The sequence below is a fragment of the Phyllostomus hastatus genome, unplaced genomic scaffold, assembly GCF_019186645.2.
Source record: "Phyllostomus hastatus isolate PE091 unplaced genomic scaffold, TTU_PhHast_1.1 phas_contig_17, whole genome shotgun sequence".
Lineage (NCBI taxonomy): Eukaryota > Metazoa > Chordata > Mammalia > Chiroptera > Phyllostomidae > Phyllostomus > Phyllostomus hastatus.
Window position 1 is genome coordinate 3,558,260 of NW_025333664.1, and position 27,616 is coordinate 3,585,875.

The 27,616-nt window shown below is 61.4% G+C and overlaps 1 protein-coding gene across 2 annotated transcripts in view; it reads left to right on the top strand.

The window, feature by feature from the left end:
- BMP7 (bone morphogenetic protein 7) overlaps positions 1–16,845 on the top strand; it is a 70,383-nt gene extending 53,538 nt beyond the window's left edge. The window contains exons 4-7 of one of the 2 annotated variants that reach the window (XM_045833527.1): positions 8,950–9,142; positions 12,331–12,407; positions 12,616–12,726; positions 14,780–16,845. In XM_045833527.1, the coding sequence (XP_045689483.1) occupies positions 8,950–9,142; positions 12,331–12,407; positions 12,616–12,726; positions 14,780–15,111 (713 nt within the window). In that variant the 3' untranslated portion in view covers positions 15,112–16,845. Of the gene's footprint in view, positions 1–8,944; positions 9,143–12,330; positions 12,408–12,615; positions 12,727–14,779 lie in introns of both variants that reach the window. The other variant, XM_045833528.1, reaches the window with a different exon arrangement.
- Positions 16,846–27,616: the final 10,771 nt, after the last annotated feature.

The window sequence follows — 27,616 nt, forward strand, 5'->3', positions numbered from 1 at the left end:
CCTTCCGGTTCTGGGTCTCCACCTTCCCCTGTTAGATGTCTGTGCTGATGAAGCTCAGCAGGGCCTGCTGCAGGGCCTGTGGGTTCCAGGGTTTATGTGCTGGGCAGTCTGGTGCCCACCAGCTGTGTGCCAGCCTGGGCTGCCGGCAGAGACGGCACAGGCCCTGCCCTGGGACCACCCACCGGCATGAACTGGGACTCCATGGGCACCGTCGCCTCGGGCAGTGCCTGGAGAAGCCATGTCTCTGGGTGGCAGTGCCATGCCCAGCTCCTGTCCCCAACAAGGAGGGGAGGAGACGGGCCACCGAGTCAGGGGTAGAGCATCTAACCCTTGTCCAGACCTAGCTGGCATCTTGCAGCCACCAGGCAGCCCTGTCACCTGGCGGGGCCTCCATTTCCTACCCATGCAGGGGCTGTTGGCAACAGTGATGCAGGTGGGCTCCCTTCCACCCTAAGGGGGCGAAAACCTCTTTTCAGAAGCCCTGTGTCGGCGCGAGGTGAGCCGCCTGCCCACCTGCTCTCCAAATGTCGCCGGAGACCACCCAGGCAGCGCACGTCTGCTCCCGCTTCCTGTGGCTGCGGTCCTCCTGTCAGTCCCGTCCCCCCTGCAGCGGCACAGCTGCGCCTCCGCTCCGGGGGTGTGCCGGGGGCGGGGGGCGGAGCCCGTAAACTCCCGGACACCTGTGGCTCATCGGGAGCCAACTGGGAGTGGCATCTCCTCTCCAGGACAGGACGCGGCTGGAGGGAGGGCTGGCATCTGCTCGTCTGTCCCTTTGCACAGAAGAGAGGGGGAGAGGCAGCCCCTCCCGGTCCGAGCACACAGGCTGCACTCGCATCCCTGAGCGGGGGTCCTGGCACATGAGGGCCCCCAAGGAGAGGGCTGTCCAGGCGGTGCTGCGGAGAGCCGAGCTCTCACTGCAGACCAGACCCCGGGCCGGGCTCCTGCACAGGACAGGAAGTAGGGCGGACGCCGGTGCCCCTGCAGGCAGCCCCGTGGGAGCCTGGGCTGCTGGTCCAGCCTCGAGGTGCCTGGTCCCGTCATCTGTCCCATGGGCTTCATCGTAACGGTTGGGAAGAAGACAAGAGCGAATTCATACAGAATGCCGGCAGCCTCTCTGTGCTCCTGAGTGTTAGATGTTGTCCTGTGGTTGTGGGTACGTCACATTCTCGCAGTGACCCTGCCCAGGGAGCACCGTTGTCATTGCCACCTCTTACAGGCGAGAAACCGAAGTGAGAAGGCCAAGCAACTTGACTGAAGTCCCTCAGCTGTAGGGACTCCTACATGTCACCGTGGATTCTGACTCGCTCTTTGCTAGAAAGCCTTCCGAGGAATGTGGTCACCAGGGACCAGGCCAGGTGTGATGAGCCCTAGGGTGCACGGCCGGGTGGGACCCTAGGGCGCCCCGGCCCCTGCCTGGCTGTTCTTGCCCCACCCCCTTGCCGGGGAAGGATGGAGTTCGGAAAAGGAGCCAGGAGCCAGCGGACGTCCTGCAGGACCAACCAAAGCAGCCGCGATACGGAGGTGGCCGGGGCCGCGTCTGACACTCTCGGGCTCCCCTTTCCATAAAAAAAAAATACTGGAAGTTATAGTTTATGACCGTGTTGATATAAAAACAAATATAATCCTGGCTGGATTAAAAATGAAAACATTTTCTCTGACCCTAAACAGTTCATATTTTGTCTTCTGATTTTAAGAGACGTTCAAGCATTTTCACGGGCCCCGACAAGAGCCATGGGCCTGGGCACCGTGCCTGAAGGACCAGCCGGCCCCTGGCCCCGCGCCCCAGGCCGGGCAGGGATGCTGGCCGCACCCACCCCTGCCCCCGCCCCAGCCCCGGCTGGTAGGACCGGCTCCCTGCGGTCAGCAGCGTCCTCGCCTGCCGAGGAAGCACGTCTATCCACGCAGCCAACACTGGCCCGTACCTGCAGTGAGCCAGGGCCTGCCACCGGCCCCGGGCCACGGCCCAGACAGCAGGAGGCTTTGCTGTCCGGTCGTTCTGATTCTCGCAGGAAGAGACCGGGGATGAGGGGACCACGTGCCGGAGGTCGGGGTGAGCCTGTGAGGTGAGGGCGAGCCAGAGGGCCCCCGGCAGCCCTCCGGGTCGGCACGCTCAGCATTCCCCACGCTGCCCTGGGCTGGGGACTCTTTCCTCCTCACGGACGCAGAAGCATCTGGCCATTTGTGCCCAAGATGAGGACTTGGCATCTTGTCTGAGTTCACGGGGTCTCCCCACCCCGCCCCGCCGCTCCCTTGACCACAGCAGAAACAACTGGGAGGCCCAGGAGGGCAGCGCTGGATCAGCCCCGCCGCTCGGATCCCAGAACACCATCTGGTGGCCTCGTTTCCCCGTCTCACACTTCCTGCGGGCGGGCCTCCTGCCGCTGCCCGCCTCGCCCTGCGCCCCGACCCCAGGAGGGCCCGTGCCTCCCCACCGGCCCGTCTCCGCCCCCCGGAGTTGGACACATTCCGGGTGTCTGTGAGCAACGAGCATCGGGTGCGAGGGCCCAGGTCCCTCTTCTTCATCACCCCAGGTGGCACGCACCGGATGGGGCCGCAGGGCCCTCACGGGACCGAGGGCCTCTGCTGCTGAGGGGTCGTGTCAAGCCGCAACAGCTGGGGACGGCCCGGGAGGTGAGCCGCTCGCCCGTGGCGGCCGCGGAGGCGAAGCCGGACACAGCCGAGGCTGGCGGGCATCCTGCCCGCGAGCAGCTGCCCCCGAGGTGCCTGCGCCCCGGCGATTGCTTCACATCCTGTTTGTGCAGAAGCTGGAGCGGGAGGGAGGCGAGGGGGCCCGACGCCCCAGAGGCTGGGGGGGGCCCTCCCGGAGCCGGGTGGGCGTCATGGCGGGGATGACGGGACGGGACAGGGCCAAGCAGATGTCACCAGTGTTAACTGCGGTCCCGCTTGTCACCTGGGCCTCGGTCCATCGAGATGAGTGGCTGGAATTAATGTTTTGCACAATTAACAGGGAACATTCCTGCGCTGTGGGCCTCCTGGGGGCAGCCGATGTCCTTGGGCCTGGAAAACAAAGGCGCCACAAGAAAACCGAGGCGCCGCCCTGCCCGTGGGCGGGTTGTGCACCCCCCTTTCCTGAGAGCCCCCCCCCCCCGTTGTGCTCTGTGCTGCCCCCGGGCTGGTGCTCTCTGGGCTGGGCCTGCTGATTCTGCTCCTGTCACCAGTCCTTGCCATCAGCTCCTTCCCAGAGTCCTGCACCCACACCACCACCCACCTGGGTCGCCTCATGGAAGGCCTTCCTCCCTGTGCCTCAGGGGGCCCTTCCTGCCCTTGCAGGCGCAGCCGGCGGCCCACGGCCACGCCCAGCGGACTCCCCTGTCCGCGTTTGCCCCGGCATCCACCGGGGTCGGCTGTGGCTCAGTGGCGGAGTGCTCAGGCGCGCGTCAGCCGGGCCGTGGTGTGACTGTGACTCCGTCTCTGCCCTCCCTGCCGGTGGGCCCCCGGTGGGTGGCTTCATGCCTGAGGCCTCACCTTCCTGCTCTGTAAGTGTGGAGCCGGGCTCGGAGCAGACGCCCCGAAATGGTTGTTTCCCGTCTTGGCTGAGAACCCGTCGTGGAGAGAGAGCCAGCTCTGTCGGGAATACTTTCCGTGGCAAGGAGTAGACAGGAGGATGTCTTGTCTCCTGGGGACATGCGTGGTTTTCTGCACGAGCCCGGAAGGACTGGGGTTGGTGGGAGCAGCACCCGGCACACTTTCCGGGTCCAGAACCAGCGAGTGAGTGTTTCGGGCGTCGCGGGTCCCACACTGTCTGCAGCAGCCCCGCCGCCTGCGGTCACGTGTGAGAGCAGGCAGACCGTGTGGGTGACTGCACGTGGCGGGGTTCCCATACGACCGTTTGCAGAAACAGCTGGCGGGCTGGGTTTGCCGGGGGGGGGGGGGTGCTACAGTGTGCAGACCCACCCCCCCGGGTTAGAGGGTCCCCACAGGGCGGACTTCCCCTCTTGGGCCTGCACTCGGCGTGCGCTGGCGTTGTGGCCTGAGGCTCGTCACCACCTTGCCGGCGGTGTCCGCGTCCTTGAGGGTGAGGGAGGATGTTCTCTTCTCCTGCGGCGCCTGCCGCAGCCATCCCGGAGGGAGCTGCCCGTGAGGCTGGGAAGGGTCCGAGCGGCCACCTCCTCCCCGGGTGGAGGGCCAGGGACAAGGGCTCTGTGCACGGCGGAGGGCCTGCCCCGGCGGCCGCTGCCTCGCCCAGTGCTCCTGGGGCGGGCCCTGCCCGCTCGGCTCTGGAGCGGCTGCCTGGGCCCTGCAGGGAGGGAGCAGGAGCGCTGGCTCTGGGGCAGGCGGACACCCGAGCGTGCAGTGGGGGATCGGCCCCCCGATGGACTTCTCTCTGCTTCGGTCGCAGAAATGAAAATACGGGCCGCACAAAACCCTGTCCTGGGCGTTTCTCATGGTATTCCTGGAAGCTGGCTCCTCTCTGAGGTCCTTTACCAGGTGGGGAGCAGACAGATCAACAGCCTGCAAACGACAGGGATGCACGGCTGAGACCTGCGACCCCGCAGGTGAACCTCAAAGGCTTGCAGACTAAAATAAGCCACTGCACAAGCCTGGGGTGCCTGTGCACGAAACACCGGGAAGATGCAGAGCTAGAGGGATGAGACCGGGTCAGCAGTTACCGGACAGGGTGGCGGAGGTCGGGGGGGGGCGTGGCTAGCAGAGGCTGTCCCCCTCGGCCCTGCTGATGTCTCGGACCGGAGCTTTCTCTGCGGTGGTGACTGTCCTGTGTGTGAAATCCCCTAGTCTCCACCCCCTCGATGCCAGGAGCACTGTCCTCAGGTTGTGACAACAAAAATGTCCTCAGACACTGCCACCGGTCCCCTGGGGAGCAGGGGGTGACCCTGGGCTGGACGCACTGAGAGAAAAGGCAGAAGAAGGGGGGGTCCTTTCGGGGGTGCTGGGGCTGCGCTGTGCTCTGGTGGAAGAGGGGATTATACAAATCTGTACACATGTTAAAAAAATGACAGATCTGTGTGCACAAAGTTGACTTCACTGTGTGTTCATTTAACCAGTAACATTTTAAAAAGGCAAAATGCAAAAGAAGCAAAACACAGCAGAGAGAGGCAGGCCCCAGGCTCTGAAGAATAAACCAGCAGCTCCACTGCCCCCCACCCCCCGTCCCCCACTCCGGGCTGCTGCCTGCAGGGCATCGGCCAGAACCGTCCACCTGGTGAACCTCTCCACCCTCGCTTACCAGTGGGATGCCCCGTTAAACTTGAATTTCAGCTGAACCACAGGTAATTGCTTAATAAAAGTACATCTCACATATTGCAAACATTATTCTTTTATCTGAAATTCAAATTTAACTGGGTGTCCTGTATTTTTATTTGCGAAACCTAACAACCCTATTCTTGGAAAAATCTTCAGGTTTAAAAAAAAAAGTCTATTAACCCTTGGCTGTAATATAAATCTTTTTCAGCTTTGCTAAAGACACAGACCTTTGGTAAAATAGCATGCATATCTTTTTGTTTTGGGTTTTTGTTTTTTTTTTTTTTCAATTAATTCAGTCCCCTCAGTCTCTCTGCCTAAGACATTTGTCCTGGCTCCCTACTCAGTGTAACTTTGCCCTGGACATTTATTTTCAAATATTTGATTTATTTTTAAAGAGAGGGGAAGGGAGGGAGAAAAAGAGGGAGAGAAACATTGACATGAGAGAGAAACATTGGTTGCCTCTCACATGTGCCCCAATGGCGGGGACCGAACCCGCAACCCAGGCACGTGCCCTGACTGGGAACCGAACCGGCAACCTTTGGCTTTGCAAGATGACACCCAACCCACTGAGCCACACCGGTCAGGGCTGCCCTGGACATTTAAATCCAAACAATCCAAATGAACATTTGCACGTGCAAAGGAGAACCTCTATATGTAATATCGTAAAATGAAAAGGAGTTCCTTCCCCAGCCAGCCCACATGCCCTCTCCCCCAGGATAATCCTTCCCGACCCTTTTTGGGGGGATATTACAGTAAAAATGAACTTTATGCACGAACGAACCCACATATGTTCGTAGGGGGCTTTAAATGTCTTTCCTCCCACCTGTAAATCACACTGTATCATGTTTGGCCTCTCCCTCTGGGGAGAACCTGGGGGGCCCTTCCTTCTGTGGGCCCCCGAGAGCTGGGGCCTGCTGGTCCTCAGGGCGACCGACCCGCAGGGCGCAGGGCAGTGATGGCCGGACCCTGTGCCCGGGATACTTGCACCGAGATCCCTTCAGGCACCCCGGCAGCCGTGCCCCCGGACTGAGTTATCCCGAGTTAATACCACCCCGCACGAGTCTCAGGCTTTGCCGGGAGAGACCTGGCCGCAGTGACGCACCTGTGCGCGGCCCCGTGGCCCGGCTTACCTTGGGGAGGGTACAGGAAAGCCGTGGCTCTCCACCCGGGACGTTGTGCCCCCCAGGGGACACTTGGATACATTTCTGGGACCACCCAGAAATGCTGCTGCACACCCTACGACACCCCTGCGGCCCCCGAAGAGCCCGAACTCCCCATGCCCATCTCTGTGCCCAGCGCGCACCCTCACCTGCCTGGCCTGCACAGCCTGATCGGCGGCGGGGGTGGGTGCAGAGACCTGGAGACCCTCCTCGTTCTGCTCTGTCGCCCACTCCCCCGCCAAGGCCATGGGCCCCCGGCCCCGGCCATCCTGACGGCCGCCGCCGGCCCGCCCCCGCCCCCGGCCACCGCGGCAAGGGTAGGGTTGCTGCACCCAGAGCTGCGTCGCGTTCGCAGATGAAGCATTTTTATTTTGCCCTTAAAAGCCTTCCAGGGGGACCGCAGATCCTAGGGGCTCAGCTTTAACGGCTCTTTTTACAGAACCGCTCCAATTAGAGCCGGTGAACTCGGGGGAACCCCGCTCAAGAATGCAGGAGGGCGCGCGTGAGAGGGGTTAATTTAGGGGGAAACCGTGGTGGACGGGGAGTTTGGTCTTTGAAACGCTCCTTGTTAAAAAACCAAAGCGGACCCCTGGAGCTGGCCTGGTCCTTGGGAGGCCAGGTTCCCTGGCTTCCGCCCGTCCGGGGGCCTCCGGGTGAAGTTGGTTCCAGATGTGGACGGGGTCCAGGGCTCCTGCGGCACCGACTCCGCCGCCTCGGACCCCGGCCGCCCGGGGAGGGGGCGCCCCGTCTGCGGTGGCTGGGCAGCCGCACCTGGTTCAGGGGTGATGCGTCCTCGCGCAGGGTCCCCTGTCTCTCCGAGGACAGGCTTTCTTTGTCCTGTCTCTGGCTTCCCCTTTCTCCGGAACCTTACCTCCACCGGCGGAGACAGGATGTGAGCCCGGGAAGGCTGGTACCGGGCCAGAGCGGGGCCTGACCCCAAGTCGGTCTCCCCTCGCTACCGAGCCAAACCCAGCTGCAGTGCCCCGCCGCCACCTCCCACCCTCCCCTCCGGGCTTTTCTGTGCTCCCCCTCCCACCCCTGCCTCGGTTTCCCCTCCTCAGTAAAGGGCCCCACCCGTCTTCCAGGTGCCCAGGCCCCGAGCTCCGAAGTCAGGTATGGCACCTCCCTTTCTCACCTCTTACATCCGATTCCTCGGCTAGTTCCCTCCATTCTCCTCCCAAAACAGACCTGAGACTGGTCGTCTTCCAGGTGGGGGTGTTGGACTCCAGTGGTAGGACCCTCGGGTGACACCGAGGGAAAGGTACACGGGACCTCCCTGAAGGCTTTTTTTTTTTTTTACAAACTTATGTGAGTCAGTAATTCTTTCAAAACGAGACATTAAAAATGCGTTCTGAAGGCAGCATTACAAACAAATTAAGGAAGAGCTGACCCTCTCTGGCTCCCCATCTGTCCCCGTCCAGGACACCTGGCCCTGGTCGCCCTCCGGCTTCGGTTCCTGACCCCACAGCGCAGCTTCCGGGGCAGCCCGAGGTGGCCTTTGGCCGACAGCTCCGGCTGCCCACTCCTCAGGCCCCGCACGCCCGTGGTTGCCACTGCACGCGGATGTATGAGTACCCTGCGGCCGCAGTAACAAAACACCACACACTGGGGGGCTTAGAACCACAGAGCTCCAGTCCCTCACCGGCTGGAAGCTGGAAGTCCAAAGTCAAGATGTCCCAGGACTGTGCTCCTTCCAAGCCTCCGGAGAAGCATCCTGCCTTGCCTCTCTCAGCTCCTGGTGGCTCCTGGAGTTCTTTAGGGCTCCTTGGCCGTCTTTCGTGTGTGTGTGTGTGTGTGTGTGTGTGTGTGTCTGTCTTCACATGGCCTTCTTCTAAGCACACCAGTCACTGGATTAGGGCCCTTCCTAATCCAACGTGAACTAATCCTGACTGACTTCATCTGCATAGACACCCTTCCAAATAAGGTCACATCCTGAGGCTCTGGAGGGGACACTGTTCAACCCAGTCCATGACCTCCCCCTTGTACCCTCCCATCCCCAGTCTCTGCTCCAACCAGGGGCCAGTCTTGTTGAAGACACACACCCCCAGGGCTCCCAGCTCTGAGCCTTCGCCTTCCCAACGTGCCCTGCCTGGAGTGGCCTCTCCCCAAACAGCCACGTGACTCCCCTCCTCTGTTACCCAGTTCTCGGCTCAAGGGGCCCCTCCGTGCAGAGGGTGGGAGACGGGAGGGCTGCCTGGGGCCATTCCCGCCCTCCCTGGCCCGGCCCAGGACGGCCCCACCTCTAGATGTTAGGTGGGTCACGTGACTTGCTTTGCCCACGGAGACGTGAGTGGGACTTCCTCCAGCCCGAGACCCTCTGCAGACCCCAGCCCAGCTCCTCGCCCTCCCCTCCTTCCAGTTTTCACCATGGGACCCTGGCGGCTTCCTGCCAGCCTGCCCCCGGGCCAGGGAGTTTTCTCTGTGGGGTCCCCCACTGTGTCCTGAGCTCCTAGGACAACTGGGCATAGGGCCGGGGCTGGGAGGATGGACAATGAAGTGTGAGGCGCACACCAGACCCCCACTAACCACGTCTTCTACGCATCTGGCTGCTTCCGGTCTAGGGCAGAGCATCAACCCCAAGTTGGCGGGCCTGATCGGGCGGCACGGCCCCCAGAACAAGCAGCCCTTCATGGTGGCCTTCTTCAAGGCCACCGAGGTCCACCTCCGCAGCACCCGCTCCACAGGGGGCAGGCAGCGCGGCCAGAACCGCTCCAAGACGCCCAAGAACCAGGAGGCCCTGCGGATGGCCAACGTGGCAGGTACGCCCGGGGCGGGAGGGTCCAACCACCGACTCCAGGGACCCGGGGTGGGGGGAGTCCCAGCGAGGAGTGACTCAAAGTCACGTGCTCCGCAGATGGCCCTGGAACAGTGCAGCAGGAGGCAAAACCCACAGGCCCCCGCTGCTGCCCAGAGCGCACCCTCTGAACTGTGCACACGTCATATATTCATTCAGAAACGCAAGCACCAAAACGTGAGCGTGACAGGACGCCCACCGCGCTTCCAAACAGACGCGCCGTGGCTGTAGATGAGTGGCAGGATCGGGCGAAGGGGTGGGAAGACACCACACCGACTCCCCAGGGAGGCAGGCTGCTGCCGCCGGCCCCGTGGGGAGGAGGAAAAGTGGGGGCCTGTGCTGTGCCTTTAGCTTTAGTTCTTCAAGGGAAAGATATTGGAGACTCCTGGCAAATTGGGACACTTGTTAAATACGGGTTTTTTTCCAGCCGGAGTCCCGGTCTCCCAGCGCTGGGAGGTCATCGCGGAGCTTACCCACCTCTCCTGGCTCCCAGGCCTGGGGTTGGTCCTGGGGAGCACAGAAAAGGGCGTGTTTAGATTATGCAAAGCAGCCGCACCCCCGAACCTGCCGTAAGCTGTCCGCAGCTTCTCTCACCTCACCTAGCTGATTTTGAACTTCCTGCCCATTTTCCTCTTCGAGGGAGAGGGACGTTGGTCGCTGTGGGTGGGGAAGTTGCCGGGAGTGGGGGCTCCCTGGCCCCCAGGGGCCCGGGTGGGTGGAGCTCGGTGGGCGTGGGGGCTCAGGGTCGGTGCGCAGGGCTCTGCAGGGGTTCTTTTCTGGCAGGTGCGTCATCTCTTTCTCAAAGGGGTCTGTGGACCCCCCCCCACTGAAAACCAACCGAACCCCTGACTCTGTTGGGCACCTTCTCCATGCAAGGCTCTTGGGGGCTGGGCTTGAACAGTGAAAGCCAGCCGTGGTGCCCTGGGGACGGTGGACCACGGGAGGTGGCCGTCATTGATGGCCACACTGCTAACAGGCCTGAGAGTTGGGGGGTGGTGACTAGGAACTCACAGTTTGGGGGCTCAGAGAAGACGTCCCAGCTCAGAGCTTGGGGGCAGGCGGGTGCCCAGGAGGCCAAGCTGGGTCGGCTCCCCGGCCCACAGCAGGGCTCGAGACAGCAGGCTCTGCGGGTGCGGACACCTGTGGTGGGAGGTCGCGTGGCACCTGTGAGGGGCGGGGAGAAGGACGCGGCAGCTGCTGGGACAAGGGGCGGGTCAGGATGTTGAGAGGAGCACATGGGAGTGTCTTCTTGAGAGCCACATCTTGAGCTTGAACTTCATCCAAAGCAAATTTGGAAGCCTTTGCCAAGTTTCAAGCTATGGTGTGGGGTGTGGGTGGTCAGACCATCCTTCGCTCCCTCCGCTGCTCCGAGAACAGTGGGGAGCAGGGCCGGGAGGGTCTTTCCCTGTCGGCCAGGCAGGAAGTGCTGGTGAATCCCACCCCAGCAAGGACTCCGGGTCCTGGCGTTCCGTCAGGGCTTCCTCAAAGACTTAGGAGTCGAGACCCAACTTCCCCACCACATCCTCACCAACCCCCCCAGCAAGTCTCCATTTACATCACCCCCAGGACGGGTCTCTCGCTACCTCACAGGGCAGCTGCTCTTCCTTGCCTGGCATCTGCCTCCTTCCTGTGGATTTCTGCTTCCTGGCCCTGTTTGACCTTCACCGAGACCCTGCCTGCAAGTTTGATAGGAAAAGGAATATGGAGGCCTGCCCCGCGCGCCCCCCCCCCCCGCCACGGGCTCAGTAAGGCAGACCTTGTGTGTGTTTGCACACGCGTGCACGCACATGCCCGTGTGAAGGGCTTTGCCTGCGTGAAAAGCTGGGAGTCCCGCTGCAGGCCACACACGTCGGCCCCGCCCTGGCGGCAGCCAGCCCGTTGTGCGCTGGAGGGAGACAAGCTGCAGCGGTGCGCTGCCCCCCCCACTCTGCTCCCGGAAGCCCTTTCCCAAGGGCTCCCCCACCCCCAGGCTGTCCAGGGCTCCGCACAGGCTGTGGTTTGGGGCCGAGACACTGGGTCTGCTGGTCCCCCTCCCACACGTTTGGCCCCAGCTCCCTGATAATTGGCCCTTTTCACCAGGGGACCCTCGGGGCGCGGGCTGGGCCCCAGCACCAGTTACAGCTTGTTGGCTGCTCAGGCCGGGGCTCCGGGGGTGGAGGAAGCAGCAGCCTTGCCTCCCCTGGCCCCCTGGCCCCGGCCTTTGGGGCGGGAGGGGCAGGACTGGAGGGGCAGCGGCGCTGGGGCCTACTTTTCAAGCGTCCCTTTCCTTCCCTTTCTGCACCAGCGGCACCAGCTGCTTGGTGCTGGCACCATGTAAAGAAGGAACCAGAGCTGTATGTGGGCTCAGTGAGCAGAACGTGCCACAATTGATTAGCAATGTCTGCTGGGAGCAGAGGCGGGGCAGGCAGCGGCCTGAACGCTGCCCTCCAGCCCTGTCTTAAAGCAAAGCAGTGATATTGGGCTCATGTGGAAACCCAAGGCCCAAAGGCCCAGGGTAGCTGAGTGTGTGTGTGAGTTGTGTGTGTATGTGGGGGGGGGGGTGTCCGAGAGACAGAGATAGAAATTTCGACGTGTTTACAAACGCTCAGTCCCCAACCCCAACGTCTGCAAACCGCACACACTTCTGGAAAACCCCAGGGCATCATTTTCACGCCTCGGAGACCTCAGCTCTGGGTGTTTCTGGAAGGTCGGTAGGATCTGACTTGGTGCCCTTGGTTCACTCTCGGTGGCAGTGGTGATGGGGGCTTTGTCCCAGGCCCTGTTGGTCCCCTCTGTGGGCCTTGTGGTGGGGTGTGGGGGGGGGGCTGGCCTCCCACGGCGAGGCCGGTCCAAACCCCTCTGGGCTGGCCTCTCTGGGCAGCCGGCCTCACGGAACCCGGGCAGCTGTCGGCGTCTGAACCACATTTGTGTATAAAAGAAACCAGTGTCCTCAGGAGGGTTGGTCCGGAGGGCTCTGTGAGCGGAGGCCCTGCGGGCGGGAGGGGGGCATCGGCACCTCCCTGGAGGGACTGTTGTGGGGGCGGAGGGGGGGGTGGAAATGCATTTGAAGGCCTTTATGGCTGAAAAGCTGCCCCGCAGCTATGGGGGTTCGGCTGCGAGGAGGCTAACGCCCGTGTGGTTCGTGCCCCTCTCCGCGCCTGCCCCTCCGAGCAGAGAACAGCAGCGCCGACCAGCGGCAGGCCTGCAAGAAGCACGAGCTGTACGTCAGTTTCCGCGACCTGGGCTGGCAGGTCAGTGGCTCCCCCCGCCCGACCCCCCACCACCCTAGCCCCCCCGAAAGGCTGTGGGCTGCACCCGGATGTGCAGGGAGTCCCATTTCCCCTCCATCCAGGTCAGTTAGGACTCTGGTGTCCAGGGTCCTAACCAGGGTGGGGGGATCTAGGGTACGGATCCGTGGCCCCCACAGCCCCACGCGCTGCCCTCCCCCTCCCCCCGCAGGACTGGATCATCGCGCCCGAGGGCTACGCCGCCTACTACTGCGAGGGGGAGTGCGCCTTCCCCCTGAACTCCTACATGAACGCCACCAACCACGCCATCGTGCAGACCCTGGTGAGTGCGGCCGCTGGGGGCCCTGGGGGCCGCCACGCCCTTCCTCAACTCCTTCCGGCTGGGCCCTTACTGCGTTAAAGAAGGGTTGACAGTTATCTTTTCTGACTGTTGACACAAAGATGCGTTTGATTTTTGACCCCAAGGTCCCTAGAGTTTATCTATTTCTTTTATTTTTAAAAGAAATTAGCACAGCTTGGTGGGCAGCTGTCACTGTGCCTGCTGGAGCAGTGGCCCCGGGCCTGCCTGTCTGGGGGCCGCCGTGCTGGGCTGCCAGTCTGTCCGCTCCGTGTCAGGAGGCCCGTCCCTGCCCCATGGTGCCTGGTCGTCCCCCAGGTGGGGGGCTTGAGGGCTTGTCCCCCCACCCCCACCCCGCCACGGCTCCTGTGTCCACCTCCTGGCCTGGCACATCGCAGTTCAGTCCTGCAGGGGTGTTCACTGCTTGTGGAGGGTCTCCTGTCTGTGGGGATGGCCTGGGCAGCAGGGGACAGTGCAGCAACGACAGCATGGACCGATGTGGTCCCTGCCTCTGGGCCTCGTTTTCCGAGGGGGGAAACGATCGGTGAACAGGTGAGGAAACCAGAGAGGGAGGGAGGGCCGGAAGGTGCCAGGAGGGTACCAGGATTTTAAAGAGAAGGGCCAGGTAGCCCCAGGCTGGCTGCTCCAGGTGGGGCCTCATGGGGTCATGGGAGGGGTCAGTGTGGCGATGAGATCACAGCTCTTTGCAGGGCGCCCAGCACTGAGGACACACACCAGGGGCGACTCTTCCTGCCCCACCGGCCACAACGAGCCGACATCTGGGGTTTGCTTCAAAATTATTCGGGGTGGAAAGGCTGGGGGGAGGTTTTGACGTTAGGCTGTGAAACTGTTCACGGCAAAACGTCCAGAAGGCGTGCGGGTCTCAGTCGGAGGCCCCAGGCCGAGGCCGGTGAGCTGAGCGCTCTCACTGGGCGCAGGTGGTGTGTTTTGGAAACCCAGACCTTTCCCCTGGAAACCAAACAGCCACACCCCCCGGCCTGTCTGGATTAGTCAGCCTGTCTGATCGCACGGGCTTTGGTTGCTGCAGTCAGTCTGGGTCGGTCTGTGGCTGAAGAAGAGAGACCTTTAGTTTGCCCCAGTCCTTACTCTTCCCTGTCGTCTCACTCCTGGCTTCATTCACTCCGCAGTGACGCCCCTGTGGCCCCTGGCCCTGGTCCTCCGTGAGGCTCGCAGAGCCCCGGGGTGAGACAGAGCAGCAAAGCCGAGCAGCTGGCCGGCTCCTTTCTCCATTCCTGCCTCGGCACCTGCCCCTTCCTCGCGGGCGTCTCCCCGGTGTTCGCCCACCTGCCTTTCCTCCTATTGCTGTGGTTCAGGAGGCAGAGCAGCCTAGTGGGGTCTAGACCGTCGGCACCCAACTCAGTGGCCAGTTCACACATGGCTCCCAAGGCTTGGCCTGTGTAATATTTAAATGAATCTCACCTGTTTCTTCCCCACGTTTTTAACTGTGGCTGCGAGCACTCTGAAAATTACCTGTGGGACTTGCATTACGTTGTCCTTGAACAGGAGCAGCAACCCCTTTCTGAAAAGGGCCAGAGAGTAAATATTTTGACTTTGAGAGTCACAAGTTGCCGCTGCTCCGCTGTGCCCTGGAACCCAGATGCACCCGTGAGAAGGGGCGTGGCCGCGTGCCGATAAAGCTTTATTCACAAAACCAGGGAGCGGGGCAGGGCTGGGCCCCCAGGCTGACCCTGATCCAGCCCAGTGGCTCCCCACGGGAGGGCAGTTTTGTCCCTTAGGGATATTTGACCTCTAGCCGCCCTTTCGGACGTCATGAGTGGGGCTGGGGTGGCATGCTTCGGACTCCGGGGCCCAGGGTGCTGTTGACACCCTTCAGTGTCCAGGGCAGTGCCACCCCTCCCCCACCCCGAGACAGCTCCGGCTCTGCGCACGCTCAGTGAGTGTCGCCGAGGTCCTTCGCCCAAGCAGCAGGACCTGCCCCCTGTAGACGTAAGGAAGCCAGGGAGGCGCGAGGAGGGGCCGCGTCTCGCCGCCGCCGACACCCCGGTGTGTCTTCCAGGTCCACTTCATCAACCCCGACACGGTGCCCAAGCCCTGCTGCGCCCCGACCCAGCTCAACGCCATCTCGGTGCTCTACTTCGACGACAGCTCCAACGTCATCCTGAAGAAATACCGAAACATGGTCGTGCGGGCCTGCGGCTGCCACTAGCCCCCACCGGAAGTGAGACCCCGTGGGGCCGCGTTTTCCTGGGCCCCGCATCTCACCGCCCCACGGCCCCGCCGCCCACCGCGGCGAGGAGCCAGCAGACCGGCCGCCCTATGCCGCACCCTCCCGTCGCCTGCGCCGAGTTGGACGGTGCGGGAGCATCAGGGACTCGGGGCCGCAAGTGACTTTTGATCCGTGTTTCCTCGTCACCCCATGGACTAGAGCCTTCCAGCTGCGGCAGGCCAAACCTAACAGGAAGGAAAATGCAGGAAGAGAAACTGCCCGCCAGGGTCGCGGGCGGAGTCGTCTCGGCCGGGAGCCGCCCCGCCCCCCGGGTGACTGAGGGCGCCCATTGGCCAGGCCGCCCCGCAGCGGCGGAAGGGGGCGTGGCGAGGGGTGGGCACGCGGGCGTCGGTGCCGAAGGAAGAGTGACGCGGAAGCTCCTGTAATAAATGTCCCAATAAAACGAATGAATGAAAATGGTTAGGATGTTACAGATATATTTTCCTAAACAATTGATTGCCATTTCTTGGTTTGCTCTGATTTCGTAAACAGAAGCCGCGGCCGGCGGAGGGCGGGGGAGAGGCCCCCTCTTCATCCCACTTGGGTTTTTGTCTGAGGTTTCCAGAGACCCGGGGCGTACGTGGACTCGCCCAGACCCAAGACGGGGCTGGGGAGGGAAAGGGCAAATTTCTGCTCAGAGGAAGGGGCGTGTTGACCTTGAAGGAAACCCGTTTGGTCATCCAGCGGGGCATGGGGTGGCAGAAACTAAAAAATAGACACTGAAGCCCCAGCAGATGTTTGCAAGCGGTTCTCCCGCACCCCTCCACGCCAGGACGCCAGTGTGAAGGGCAGCGTTCGGCCAGAACCTTCAACTTGACCCTGACCACTGACTGGCCCACGTGGCACTGTTTAAAGAAGCACCAAGGAAACCTAGCTCTCGCTGGGGCTGCCCTCTGTGCCCTAAGGAGGCTCATCTGTGGTTCATTACTGGCCGTGTTCTGAAGTCTGGGTTCGGACTGGGCCTCCGAGGACCCCTCTTTCTATGGGAGGACCCCTACTGTGGGTTCTGCACGCAGTGGGCTCCTTGAAGCCTCGTGGGAGGGATGCTAGGTGTCGGGTGTGCTGGGTGCGAATCTCAACGGAAGGACCTAGAAGCTGTTTGAGAGTGATGTCCTAATCTAGCATCCTGATTTAGAGGTGCTGTTTCTGGCGTGGCTCCTGGCAAGGGCCTTCCTCCCCTTGGCCAGGGGGCCCCCTAAATTGTGCACATCCCACTCTGCCCCCAGCCCCAGCGCAGGGCTGGCAGCACAGGGGGCCGGCCGCCTGCGAACAAAGGCCGGGGTTCCCCAGCAGGTCCCTGGAGCCTGCCGTAGTGGGAACCGTTGTCCCTTCATGACTCAGTGGGTCGCTGGAAACTCTGGGGAGACGTTGTTTGTTACTCCCTTTTGTTTTTTCTTCTCCAGTAGCGTGGGCTGCCACCTCCCCCCTGCCTGGCTCACAGGGCAGAGTTGCGGTTTGGGTTACACTTTGCTTTGTCTGTTGGCAGATCTGAGGATTTTCCTGTGATTCCGTGTGGGTGCGATCCCCTCTTGGTGCAAGTTTTCCCCCCCGTTAGGCCAAACAGCCTCTGGTTAGCATCGTTTGTACATTGAAATGTGTAAATAGTTGTTATAAAGCAAAGAAGTTATTTATGTCCATCAGAAGCTCCTTCTAGACCCTCCACCAGTCGCCTGTTTGGGACGATGCTTTCGCTTCCCCCCAACCTGCTTATGTTCTTATTTAAGACTATTTATTAACGATCGGACCGGTGTACCTCCAGCTGTTGCACAGAGCGGTCCTCGGCGAGAATTCTGTATAAATAGACGAAATAAAAAGGGTTTTGACTTTGCAATAAAAGGAGGCATTTGGTTCTGCTTCTTGGGCCTGTGTATGTCTCTGTGTGTTGTTTTTCTCTCTCAACTCCGGACACTGGCGTTCCCTCGGGCTTCTGAGAACCCTCTGCCTGGCCCCCACGGTTCACACGCTGTTTACCCTCCGGGCCCCGGGGCGACGGGCACGCGTGAGTATGCGGTGCAGCTGTGTGGGGCTCGGGGCAGGAGCGATGGGGCCCAACAACCAACGTGGACTCGGTAGGCTCGACTACAAAGGTCCTTGCCTGGGTTACCCAGAGTGCAGCTGTCAGCAGCTGTTTCGGAGAGGCGGGGGGTAAATTAGCTCTGTTTACTGCGAACATAGTTGAAAGGTTTAGTCATCCCAATAAAACAGAGGCACAAGAAGGAAAGAAAAAAAGGTGGGAGGGGAGGGTACACCCAAAACTTTAAAGCAACACAGGCCCCAGAGCCGGCACCATCCACTGCGGTGGGTTGGGGGCTGCGTGTTCCAGGCCCCAGCCGAGGACGACCCTGACGGCACGCACAGAGCGGCCACACGGCGTGGGACCGCCTCCGGGCTCCTTCTCGCTGCGAAGTGTGCACTAAGGTCACCTGATGAGTGTTAGGATGCCGGCCATTGCTTGGCCAGGCCGCTCTCTCTTCCCTGGTGCCTCAAACACTCGGCGGCTCTTAACAAGTCCCAGCGCCTGGGATTTCCAAACCCGCCTGTCATCGTCCTGACACACAATTTGCTTTTGTCCTGTTTCCAGGCTCAGGCCCAGAGTGCACACCAGAGGGCCAGATGCGGCCCTGCCTGGTGTTTACACATCTTTTCTAAAAAGCGAGTTCATTGCCAACGTGCTTTAGAAAATAAGAAGATTGGGGTAAGGGAAAAAAATCCCAAATTCTGGCTTCTCTCGAGACATGGGCACATCTGGCCACGCTGGGTCCCCCCTCCCTGCATGGAAGCTCTGGGCTGGAGCCAGAGAACAGTTCTTGCCGCAGTCTCCACTACTCCCTATTGCCTCTCACAAGGGTGCAAATGTCCGTTGCTATGTCAAAAAGTGTCGATACCTATTTATGTGTCCCTCCTAAGAGGAGGAGAGTGAAAGCCAGACCGAGAGGCCCACGCACGCAGGGAGAAGGGCCGACAACAAGCCCGGCCCGTTCGCCCCGCTCCCCCTCCCCCTTTAACACCCAGCCAGGCTCCCGTGGGCTGGTGCGACTGTGGCTGCAGCACCACAGGCAGGCCGCATCTTCTGCCCACCACCCCTCCCCCTGCTGCGGTCCCTCCCTCTTGCTCATCGCCACCGCAGCACCTTTTTCATTGCCGCCTCTCTCGCACGGCGGCTCCCAGAGAACCTGCATCAGGAATCACTGCTCCCATTACGCGGCCCGACGTCACCGCTGGCCATTTGGGGCACCTACGCCCTGCAAACAGTGTTTGGGCACAGAAGACGCACTGTGACCAAGGGACAGGGGAGGCCCCGCTGTCTCGGATGCATGTCCAACCCCAGGCAGAGTGGGCGAGCCCACAAGCCGTCCCGGGGTGGGTGGGGCACCCTTTGGAGCTGGGGAGGGGGTGAGCCCAGGGCCCGGAGGAGATGGGAGGCACCCCAGTCAGGGCCGGCTGAGGAGGGTGTTGGGAAGGAGCAAGGCAGAGTGTCCAGAAGTCCCCTGTGACACAGCCGGGCCCGCAGGGCTGAGGACAGCTGCCCAGGGACAGCGTCAAGGCCAGCAGGGGACTGTCACCGGCAAAGGGTGGTCAGTTAGAGGGGTTCTCAGACGTGACACTCAGACATTTGGGGCCAGGTAAATCTTCGTCACGAGGGGTGCCCTATGCGTTGTAGGGTGTACGGCCTTCCTGGCCTCTCCCCACTAAATGCCAGTAGCGCCCCTCCATGGGGACAGCCACTCACATCCCCACACATCGCCACCTGTCCCCTGGGGGGCACCATTGCTCTCGGTTGAGAACCGGCAATTGAGACCGAACTCAAGCCAACGAGGCCGCTCTCCTCTCCCGCGCACTCGGCCCCAGCGGCACCCCTCCGCGCTGCTCCCCCCGGGCACCCTCCTGCCGCGGGGCCTTTGCACGTGCTCTGTCCCTGGCCAGGAGCGCTGTGCCCCCAGACAGCCGCGGGCCGTTCCCTCAGCGGCAGCGTCGGGCCCTGTGGGCGTGTCCTCTGGCCCCCCATGCTAACGGCGTCCCTGCCGGGCCGTCCCTGCCCTCGCCCCCTTGTCTTCTCTCCACCGTGCTTACTGCCACCCCCAGGACGGAACGTTTCACCGGCTGATGGGGCTGGTGCCCGTCCTGCCCTGCAGGGAACGAGAGCTCTCGCCCGTGTCGGTCCCCATGCTGCCCCCAGGGCCCGCCCACAGCAGCGCTCCCTCGACAAGCCTGACGGGAAGGGTCCTTCCTGTTACTAACCGGGCCCCAAATCGGGAGACCTGGGCCCTGCCTACGGGGGAGCGGGGGGAACGTCCTCAGAGGGGCCTGCGCCCCCCCCCGTCCCACATGGCAGGCAGAGTCGGGGGCTCTCTGCTGGCTCCCCCGGGCAGTGCCTCCGGACCCCCAGGGGCACGGGTTCCCAGGTGGAGAACGCGGCGGGTGCTGACTGCTGACTGGCTGCTGGCTCCCGCCCCGGACCCCCGGACCCCTGGACCCCAGGACCGGCGGCTGCCTCCTCCATGTTTTGGGTCCCGATCCAGGCAGGGAGGCGGCTGGGGGGCACTGGGGGCCACGGGGCTGACATCAGACCCGTGTTCTCCCCGACGCGCGTCCTTACTTAATGCCACAGGGAAAGTTCATGTGTTGGGGGGGAGTGAGGGACAAGTGTGGAATGCCGAGGTTGGCCACCCTGTGCTCAGAGGCCCCTGCCCTTGTACTTGACCCCCAGGGGTGCATATCCAACTTAATTAAGTTACAGGACGCCGCATAAAAATGGTCGCAGTCGCCGGCGCCGGCAGAGAAATCGCACATTTGAGCTCTGACCCTCTGTCAGTGAACCCAGACCCAGGATCTCCCTATTTTAGGAGGTTTCAGCAGGCGTTGCCCCGCCCCCTCGCTGAGGGCAGCGTTGGACAGCAAGGGCCCTGACCCTCCCCCGACCCCACACCTCGGCCCGTGGGTGGGGGGTGAGCTGGGGGTGGGGACAGTCGCTCTGAGCTCACCCCTCCATTGGAGAGAACGGCCTTCAGGCTCCACGGGGCCTCTCCGGCCCTCCAAGCCAGCGCTGGCCTTTGTCCGGCCCTCGCTGAGTGTGCTGACGAAGGAAAGGGTGACAGGTGACCCGAGCCCCCATCCGCGCCGGTCCTCCTGAGTGGTCCCTAAAATAACACCATTAGTGGGGCCCAGCGGAGACTCCTTATCTTCGGAGCCCGCCCGCTGATAACACTGAGCAGGTGCCACCGACGCCCAGAAGAGACAGGGGGCCGGGCGCTCGCACGGCGCAAGGGTCCCGGTGACGTGCCGGGGGTATAAATAGTCCGAGGACTGCGAGCCTGAGTGTGCAGGTGTGACGTGAGTGGCGGGGCCGGGCACACCCGGTCCTGCACACCCGCCGACACCCCCGTGTGCGCAGGGTCCTGCCACTGCTCCTGCCGTGTGTCCTCCGCCAGGGCGGGGCTTGTGAGCAGCGGGGGGGCGGGGCGGGGGGGGGGACGCCGGTGGACTCGCCTCAACATTCCTCTCCAGGCTCGGCCCAGCTGCGCCCCCTCGAGCCTGCCGTCAGCTGTGGGGTGCGCACCGTCCGTCACTGTCAGGGCCCCAGCCCTGGTCTGGCTCGTCATCCGGACGCTCCCCTGAGGAGCACCGATGGCTCCTGAGCCCAGATTCAGGAATAAGGACACACACACACACACACACACACACACACACACACGGGAAAAGGTAAAGTGCTCCCCAGGAATCCAACCTCGTCCCCTCTCCGGATGTAAACACCACACACACGACCGGGCCTCTCAGCGCTCACAGACTTCAGCTCGGAGGGCCCCCAGCCCCATTCCAGAAACGGGGCGCAGAGCAGGGAGCAAGACCGACAGGCTCTCCCGCGCCCCCGGCAAGAGACTAGACACAGCCACCCAAAGGAACCCGGCGAGCACGCGACACCCATCGAGGGGAGACAGATGGCGGGTGACAGAGACAAGCGATGAGTCCCCGAAGGGGTGGCGGTGCCCCTGACTGCCTCAGGACGGGCTTCCAGGGGCAGCTCCTCTGGTCAAGACTGTGTGACCATTTACTCTTTTAAAAAGATTTTATTTATTTATTTTGAGAGAGAGAGGAATGGAGGGAGGAAGAGAGGGAGAGAAACATCAATGTGTGGTTGCCTTTCATGCGCCCCCACCTGGGGACCTGGTCCACAACCCAGGCCTGTGCCCTAACCGGAATCGAACCGGCGACCCTTTGGTTCTCAGGCCGGCACTCTATCCACTGAGCCACACCAGCCAGGGCTACTTTTTGTTTTCCACCGAGCAACAATACCCGTGCAGAACAGGCACAGATGTGTAAGAGTGAACACTCACAGAGTAAATCTGGAATGCCGGACTCTGTACCTGGAACAAATGGAGAAGCAGCATCGCAGTCCCCGGGGGTCCCCTGTGCCCCCTCCCAGCTGCCACCCCGGCCCGGGGTAGCCAGTGCCCTGCACTCCCACCCCGTGGGTTGTTTCCTGTTTCAGAAAAGCTGCGCCACCGAGCGGGGGGTACGTGCTCATCTGGCCTCTGGGCGTCTGGCCTCTTCCCCAGGCCACGTGGGCGAGATTCCGCCGTCCTGTTGGGCTCGGTGGCACCCCGCTCGTTCTGGTTGCCGGGTCGCGTTCTGCTCCGTAGATGCCGCCCACAGGCTGACCTGCAGCGAGCGCTCCGTCGACGGGCGCTGGGCAGTTCCCGGGTCCTGCCTCATGAGCCCGTGCCGCTGCCCGCACCCTCGCGCGTGTCTCGGTGAGCACACGGAGGCGCCTTCGTGGGGTCCCCTCCTGGGAGCGGACAGCGTGGCCCCATCACGGGGTGTGTGAGCTGTCCCCGCCAGTGGACGCTGCCGAACGGAGCCTCCGAGGCGGCCGAAGCCCACACCCTGCCCAGACGAGGGTCCCATGGGCCCCCCTTCCTCCTCGCCGGAACGTGACACGGCCGGTCTCTTTGCCTCCACAGGGTATGGTGCGTTGCTCGACTGAAGTTTGAATTCTGTCATTTAACGCCCCTTTATCGAGGCGGATCCACAGCCGCACGACGGGCCTTTGGGACAAGGTCAGGACCAGACACAGACCAGAGGAAGCTCTCCCCACATTGGGGGTCCGTGCACAGCAATCCCCCGTGCACCAGGGGGGGTGGTCTGGGCATTTCCATCCCTGACCCGGTCCATCCGTAGGGGGCGCTGTGGTTGTCCCCCAAGCTCTCTGAGTGAGTCCCATGTACCCAAGGCCACTTCTTCCCCACGTGCACAGAGGCCCTGGGCAGGCGGAGAGAGAACCCAAGAGAAAAGGCCCAGAGAGAGCGACTTGTGAGGAGCCGGGATTTGAACCCGGGTCCTTCCCACACCCACCCTGCTCCTATCCCCAGCGTTACTTTGCCCATGAGGGTGCCGCCTGCCTCCCAGGTTAGGGGAGACCAGGCTGGCTCGACTGCCACAGACCAGCGATTGCCTCTTGTTCCTTGGCCCCTGCCCCAGACCTTGAACTTCACCAACGTGGGCGCCCACCATCTACGAACCTGAACCGGCATCCAGGCAAACGGCTTCTTGCCCGAACCTGTACGTGGACAAAGGAAAACAAAAACAAGTGAGCTCATTGCTCGCCCACCCAGCGCATCCTGGGGGAGGACCAGCAGTGGCTCCGCCCACGAGCCCCTCTGCAGGAGCAGGCAGGCCCCAGCCCCGCCGTTCAGGCTAAAGGAGTCCCTTTGCCCCACGGATCCCGACTCCTCGGTGCGGCTGGCTGCCAACGCCAGGACCGCTGTGGGGAGGACAGCGATGCATTTCTTTATTTGGGACTTAGAGGCAGACTGCTTGCCCCACCAAAGGTGTTGTGGGAGGCTCCACAGAAAACTCAAACATGTGAAAAACAGGAAGATCGCACATAAAATCGGAGTAAGAGCCCTTGAAAAGGGATCAGGACCCTGGCTCTTGTGGCTCAGTGGATTGAGCACTGGTCTGTGAACCCAAGGGTCACCAGTTCAACTCCCAGTCAGGGCACATGCCTGGGTTGCGGGCCAGGCCCCCAGTGGGGGGACGCTTGTGAGGCAACCACACACTGATGTTTCTCTCCCTCTCTTTCTCCTTCCCTTCCCCTCTCACTAAAAATAAATAACCCTTTAAAAGAAAAGGGGATCAGGGAGTTAGTGTCGGGCGCCTGGGCTGGGACAACCACACGTGCTCCAGGGGCCGTTTGGGGGATATGGCGCCAACCCCAGGGGAGGCAGGCCAGAGAGACAGCAAAGCTGGCCCCTTGCTAGGGTGACCCGAAGTCCTGGTTTGCCCGGGACCGACCGACCGACGGTCTCCTCGGAGCGTGGACACTGCTGTGCTGATGCTGAGAAAGCCCCCGGCCGCCTGGGGCGGGGCGGCCACTCCTGCCCTTGGCAGTGCCCTTGAGCCGCTGCACCCAGCTGACTCTGAGGGCTGGCCGCCCCTTGGCATTGCAGATGTGTGCACCAGCGAATTCCTCTTGCTCCTTTCTTCTTCCCCACAGAAAACTGTCCTTTTCTTACCTTTCAGATTTAATCTTTATTTGTGCAGCGGTAAATAAAGAATAAAGCTGTGCAGGCTGCGAACCAAAGTGTCGCAGGTTCGATTCCCAGTCAGGGCACATGCCTGGGTTGCAGGCCATGACCCCCAGCAACCACACATGGATGTTTCTCTCTCTCTCTCTCTCTCCCTCCCTTCCCTCTCTAAAAATAAATAAATAAAATCTTTTTAAAAAAGAATGAAGCTGTAACGCAGACTTGATACCACAAAGCAGCCGTGCTCGACCCTCGGACAGGCTGGGGCCCCCAGTCCTGGCTGGGGTGCTGCTGGGTCTCCGTCATTCTGAAACCCATTGTCCCGGGCGTGTTCGATCTGGACGTTAGTGTCTTCTAGGAGAAACCACTTTTTCTTCTTGGCTTTTGAGCCCTTCCTTCTGTTTCTACATAACGTGCTCACATGGTCCTTGCTCGATTCCCTCCCTTAGGCCCTCACCCTCACTGACCTCTCAAACGGCAAAGGAGGGCCGAGACCCTCCCGCCACCTCCATACGTGGGCTTGCACCCCCCCTCACCGTGACCTCTTGATCTACCGCTGACCCTAAAGTTTGGTGACAGTATTATGCGGTGTTTACCCAATGGTGGCCGTGGAAATATCAGCTACCGCTCCATCCTGTAGCATCGTTTCCTTTCTTGTAAACCTTTTTCTCCCCCCTGGAGTTTATCATTGCTTTTAGAAAATAACCTGCTTCGTTTTCTCTGCATGCATCACTGCCTGTGTCCCAACCCCCCCAGAAAGCCCTACAGCGGTCCTCAGCGCAAACACAGTGCGTCATCCGGCGGGCGACTCTTCGGTGTGGCTTTGGGTTGGTGTTGCAGTGACCGCTCCTGGTGCCCCTTCTCCGAGGCTCCCAGGCCGGCGGTCTGCACGTGGGCGGTCCCCGCGCACCCTCCTGGAAGTGGGCCTCACCTCCCTTCTGGGACGGGTCCCCAGCTCCTGCAGCCCGAGCCTTCCTCTCTCGAGGCTGAGCCTGAGGAGTGGCTGGGACAAGGACTCAGGAGCTACCTGGGACGAGACACCCGGGAGAGAACTTGGTGGAACTGCCGATAACGGAAGACACGGCTTTTCTGTCTCACGCCTTGACGGGGTGAGAACCCCGCGGAGAATTCGCGCTAGAGAGCAATTTCCCCCCGATGTTTGCAGGCTCACGAGGCTTGCTCCGTGCTCTTCGGAGCTGCGATATTTTTATTTTTTATTTTCTTTAGGATGCGGTTCCTGCCTGCGCCTGAGATAGTTCGTCGGTGAGTTTCAGCGTTGCTGCCGTGAAGTCCCGACTCCTGTGTGCGTGTGTGTGGCCTCTCCCCCGCGTCTCTCTGAAAACCTGCATCAAACTCAAACACGTGTGTCCTTTTTATTTCCAGTGCCCCGTCCTTTTTTGAACATTATGCCAACTTCTCCCTCATTTTGATTTTCTTTCTAAAACTCCTGCCAGTTGGAAGCTGTGTCCCAGGATGGAACCTCCTGTTTTTCTTACCTCTTCCTTCTAGTTTTCCACCTCCTGGTTTTTATGCCAGATCTGGGGGCCCCCCTTCACCTTGATCTCAGTTATTCTACTGACTCATCGCTGTTTTAGAAGAGTCCGTTCTTGCTTCTTGAAGGTTCCTCTTTTTTTCTTAGAATCTTTTTTCCCTATTTATTTATTTATTTTTAGAGAGGGAAGGGAGGGAGAAAGAGAGAGAGAGAAACATCAATGTGTGGTTGCTGGGGGCCGTGGCCCGCAACCCAGGCATGTGCCCTGACTGGGAATCGAACCTGCGAAGCTTTGGTTCTCAGCCTGCGCTCAGTCCACTGAGCTACGCCAGCCAGGGCGGTTCCTCTTCTTTTTTAAAGACAGCATTTTCTTTTTGTTTCACAAATTTAACCTTCTGTCTCTGTGAGGCTCCTGACCGTGGTTTTTGTCTTTCTCTCTCTGCTCTGTCTTCGTTTCCCGCGTCCTGTGGCTTTCATTCCCGTGTTTCTGCTCCTGGCCTGGCCGTGGGGGGCGGGTCCCTGCGATGGCCCGAGGGCGGGGCCTCCCTACCGCCCTCATGCACCTGGACGCACGGCACGAGTCCAGTTTTGACAGCAGGGTTGCCCCGTCCGTCCGTCCGTCCGTCCGTCCTTCTCTGACGCCATCCCTGCCTCTGGAGCAGCTCAGGTTTCGTCTCTCCGACCTCCCGTGTTCCAGCCCGGGCAGGCGATGGAGTTCGGGGGCCTGTGCCCCTCCCCCCCCAGTGCCCCTTCCAGACCCCCTTTCCGCTGGGCTCCGGAGACTGTCCGCATCCGCGTCATTTCCTTCTCCCACCCGTGGGTCCCCTCACGTGCTGGTGTCCCCTCTTCCATCCCTCTTGCTCTTGGGGTGTATGTCCTTACTGACAAGTTCACGTGTTCCCTTTTCCCAAGGGTCTCGGGGTGCAGCAAAGAGAAGCACACGCCTTCCGTGTAGCTTCACCAGGAGCAGGGTGACCCACACGCCCTGGCCTGTTGGGGGACAATCTTGGTTCTGAAACCGGAGTCCGACGTCCCAGGAAGCCCCCCTCCCAGTCCTGGCGAAGCCTCTTCCCCCAGCTGTCCCCTCGGAGACTCCTTTGCAGGACCCCCCTGGTCCCGGGAGCGAGGCCTCCTGGCCGCGGCGAGTGGCGCGGCCCGACTCCCCTCACAGACGCTCACAAGCGTCTGGAAAAGTCCCTGTATTTCTGGAAACCCCAAAGATAAACGGTGTGCACGGCTATCATTACTGAAATTGCTGGCTGCCGCGGAGACGTGCGTGTCCAGTGGCCTCCCGCCCGCGCGGCCCCCGCCCCCGCCCGCGCCGCCCCTGTAATTATAAGAAAGCGCTTTAAATGCTTCCGGCCCAAACAAGGCCTGGACATGCAGGGAGCGGGCCGGGCGTCGGGGCTGGGCATGGACGGCCTCCGGGGAAGGGCCTGGAAGGACTTGCTCACGGCCCAGAGCCGGGCTGCGGGTGATACCCTCACCGTCTCTGTTGCCACGGGGGTTTGTTGGCGGAAGAGGAGTCAGGCGGTCCCCGTCGGCAGCCCCCAGTCTGCCCCATGGGGGGTGGGGGGGCACATAAGGGAGGTGACATCTCTCTGCACCCCCACCGATGAAGCTGTGTGTGTGGATGAACTAGCACTTCAAGAAAGAGGCAAATATTTTTAGGAGGAGCTGAGCTCAGCAGTCACTCCCACGTTAGAATAAATTAATTTACACCAAGAGGGAGGGAAGCCCAGGATGGGGCAGTCGCCAGAGGCAGGGGGGAGCGTGTCGGCCCAAGGGACACGTGCGTGGACTGGACGCTGCCCCCGCGGGCTAAGTCCCACCCCCACTCATTTACAGGCTGCGTCATTCGGCCTCCCTGGGCCTCTGTCTCCTTATCAGCAAAATGGGTATAATTACAGCCCCTCCTCCCGGGGCTGTTGTGAAGAATAAAAAGAAATATCACGTGTGTAGCTTATTATGATAATAAGGAACAAAACAAGTGCATGAGGACTTGTTATCATCACTGTGATTAGAGTCATCAGGCTTGTTTTGCCATTTTCCAAGGGGCCCAGCTGACTGCTGGTGGAGATGACCCCCACCTGCCGCAGGTGGCCACCGCCCTAGTTGGATGGCACCAGCGGCACCAGAGGCTGGTGGCGCCCATCCTCCGGACCGGACAGCGAGGCCCGGGTGGTCTCACCGAGCACAGTGGAAATGTGGCTCTTTGTTCAAAAAGCATGAAGCATATCAAGACAGCCCTGGCTGGTGTGGCTCAGTGGAGTGAGCGCCAGCCTGCGAACCAAAGGGTTGCCAGTTCGATTCCCAGCCAGGGCACATGCGTGGGTTGTGGGCCAGGTCCCCAGTTGGGGGCACGTGAGAGGCAGCCACACATCAATGTTTCTCTCCCTCTCTTTCTCCCTCCCTTCCCTTCTGTCTAAAAATAAGTAAATAAAATCTTTTAAAAAAGAAAGAATGTTGAGACAGGGATGGCAGAGCATAAACCAGGGAAGGGGACCTGCGTGACTGCACAGCTCTGTCACCAGGATGCTACCTCAGGCTCTGGCTGCGGTGACAGCAGCTAACACTTGGTCCCTGCTCCCCTGGGCAGGGCCTACGCTA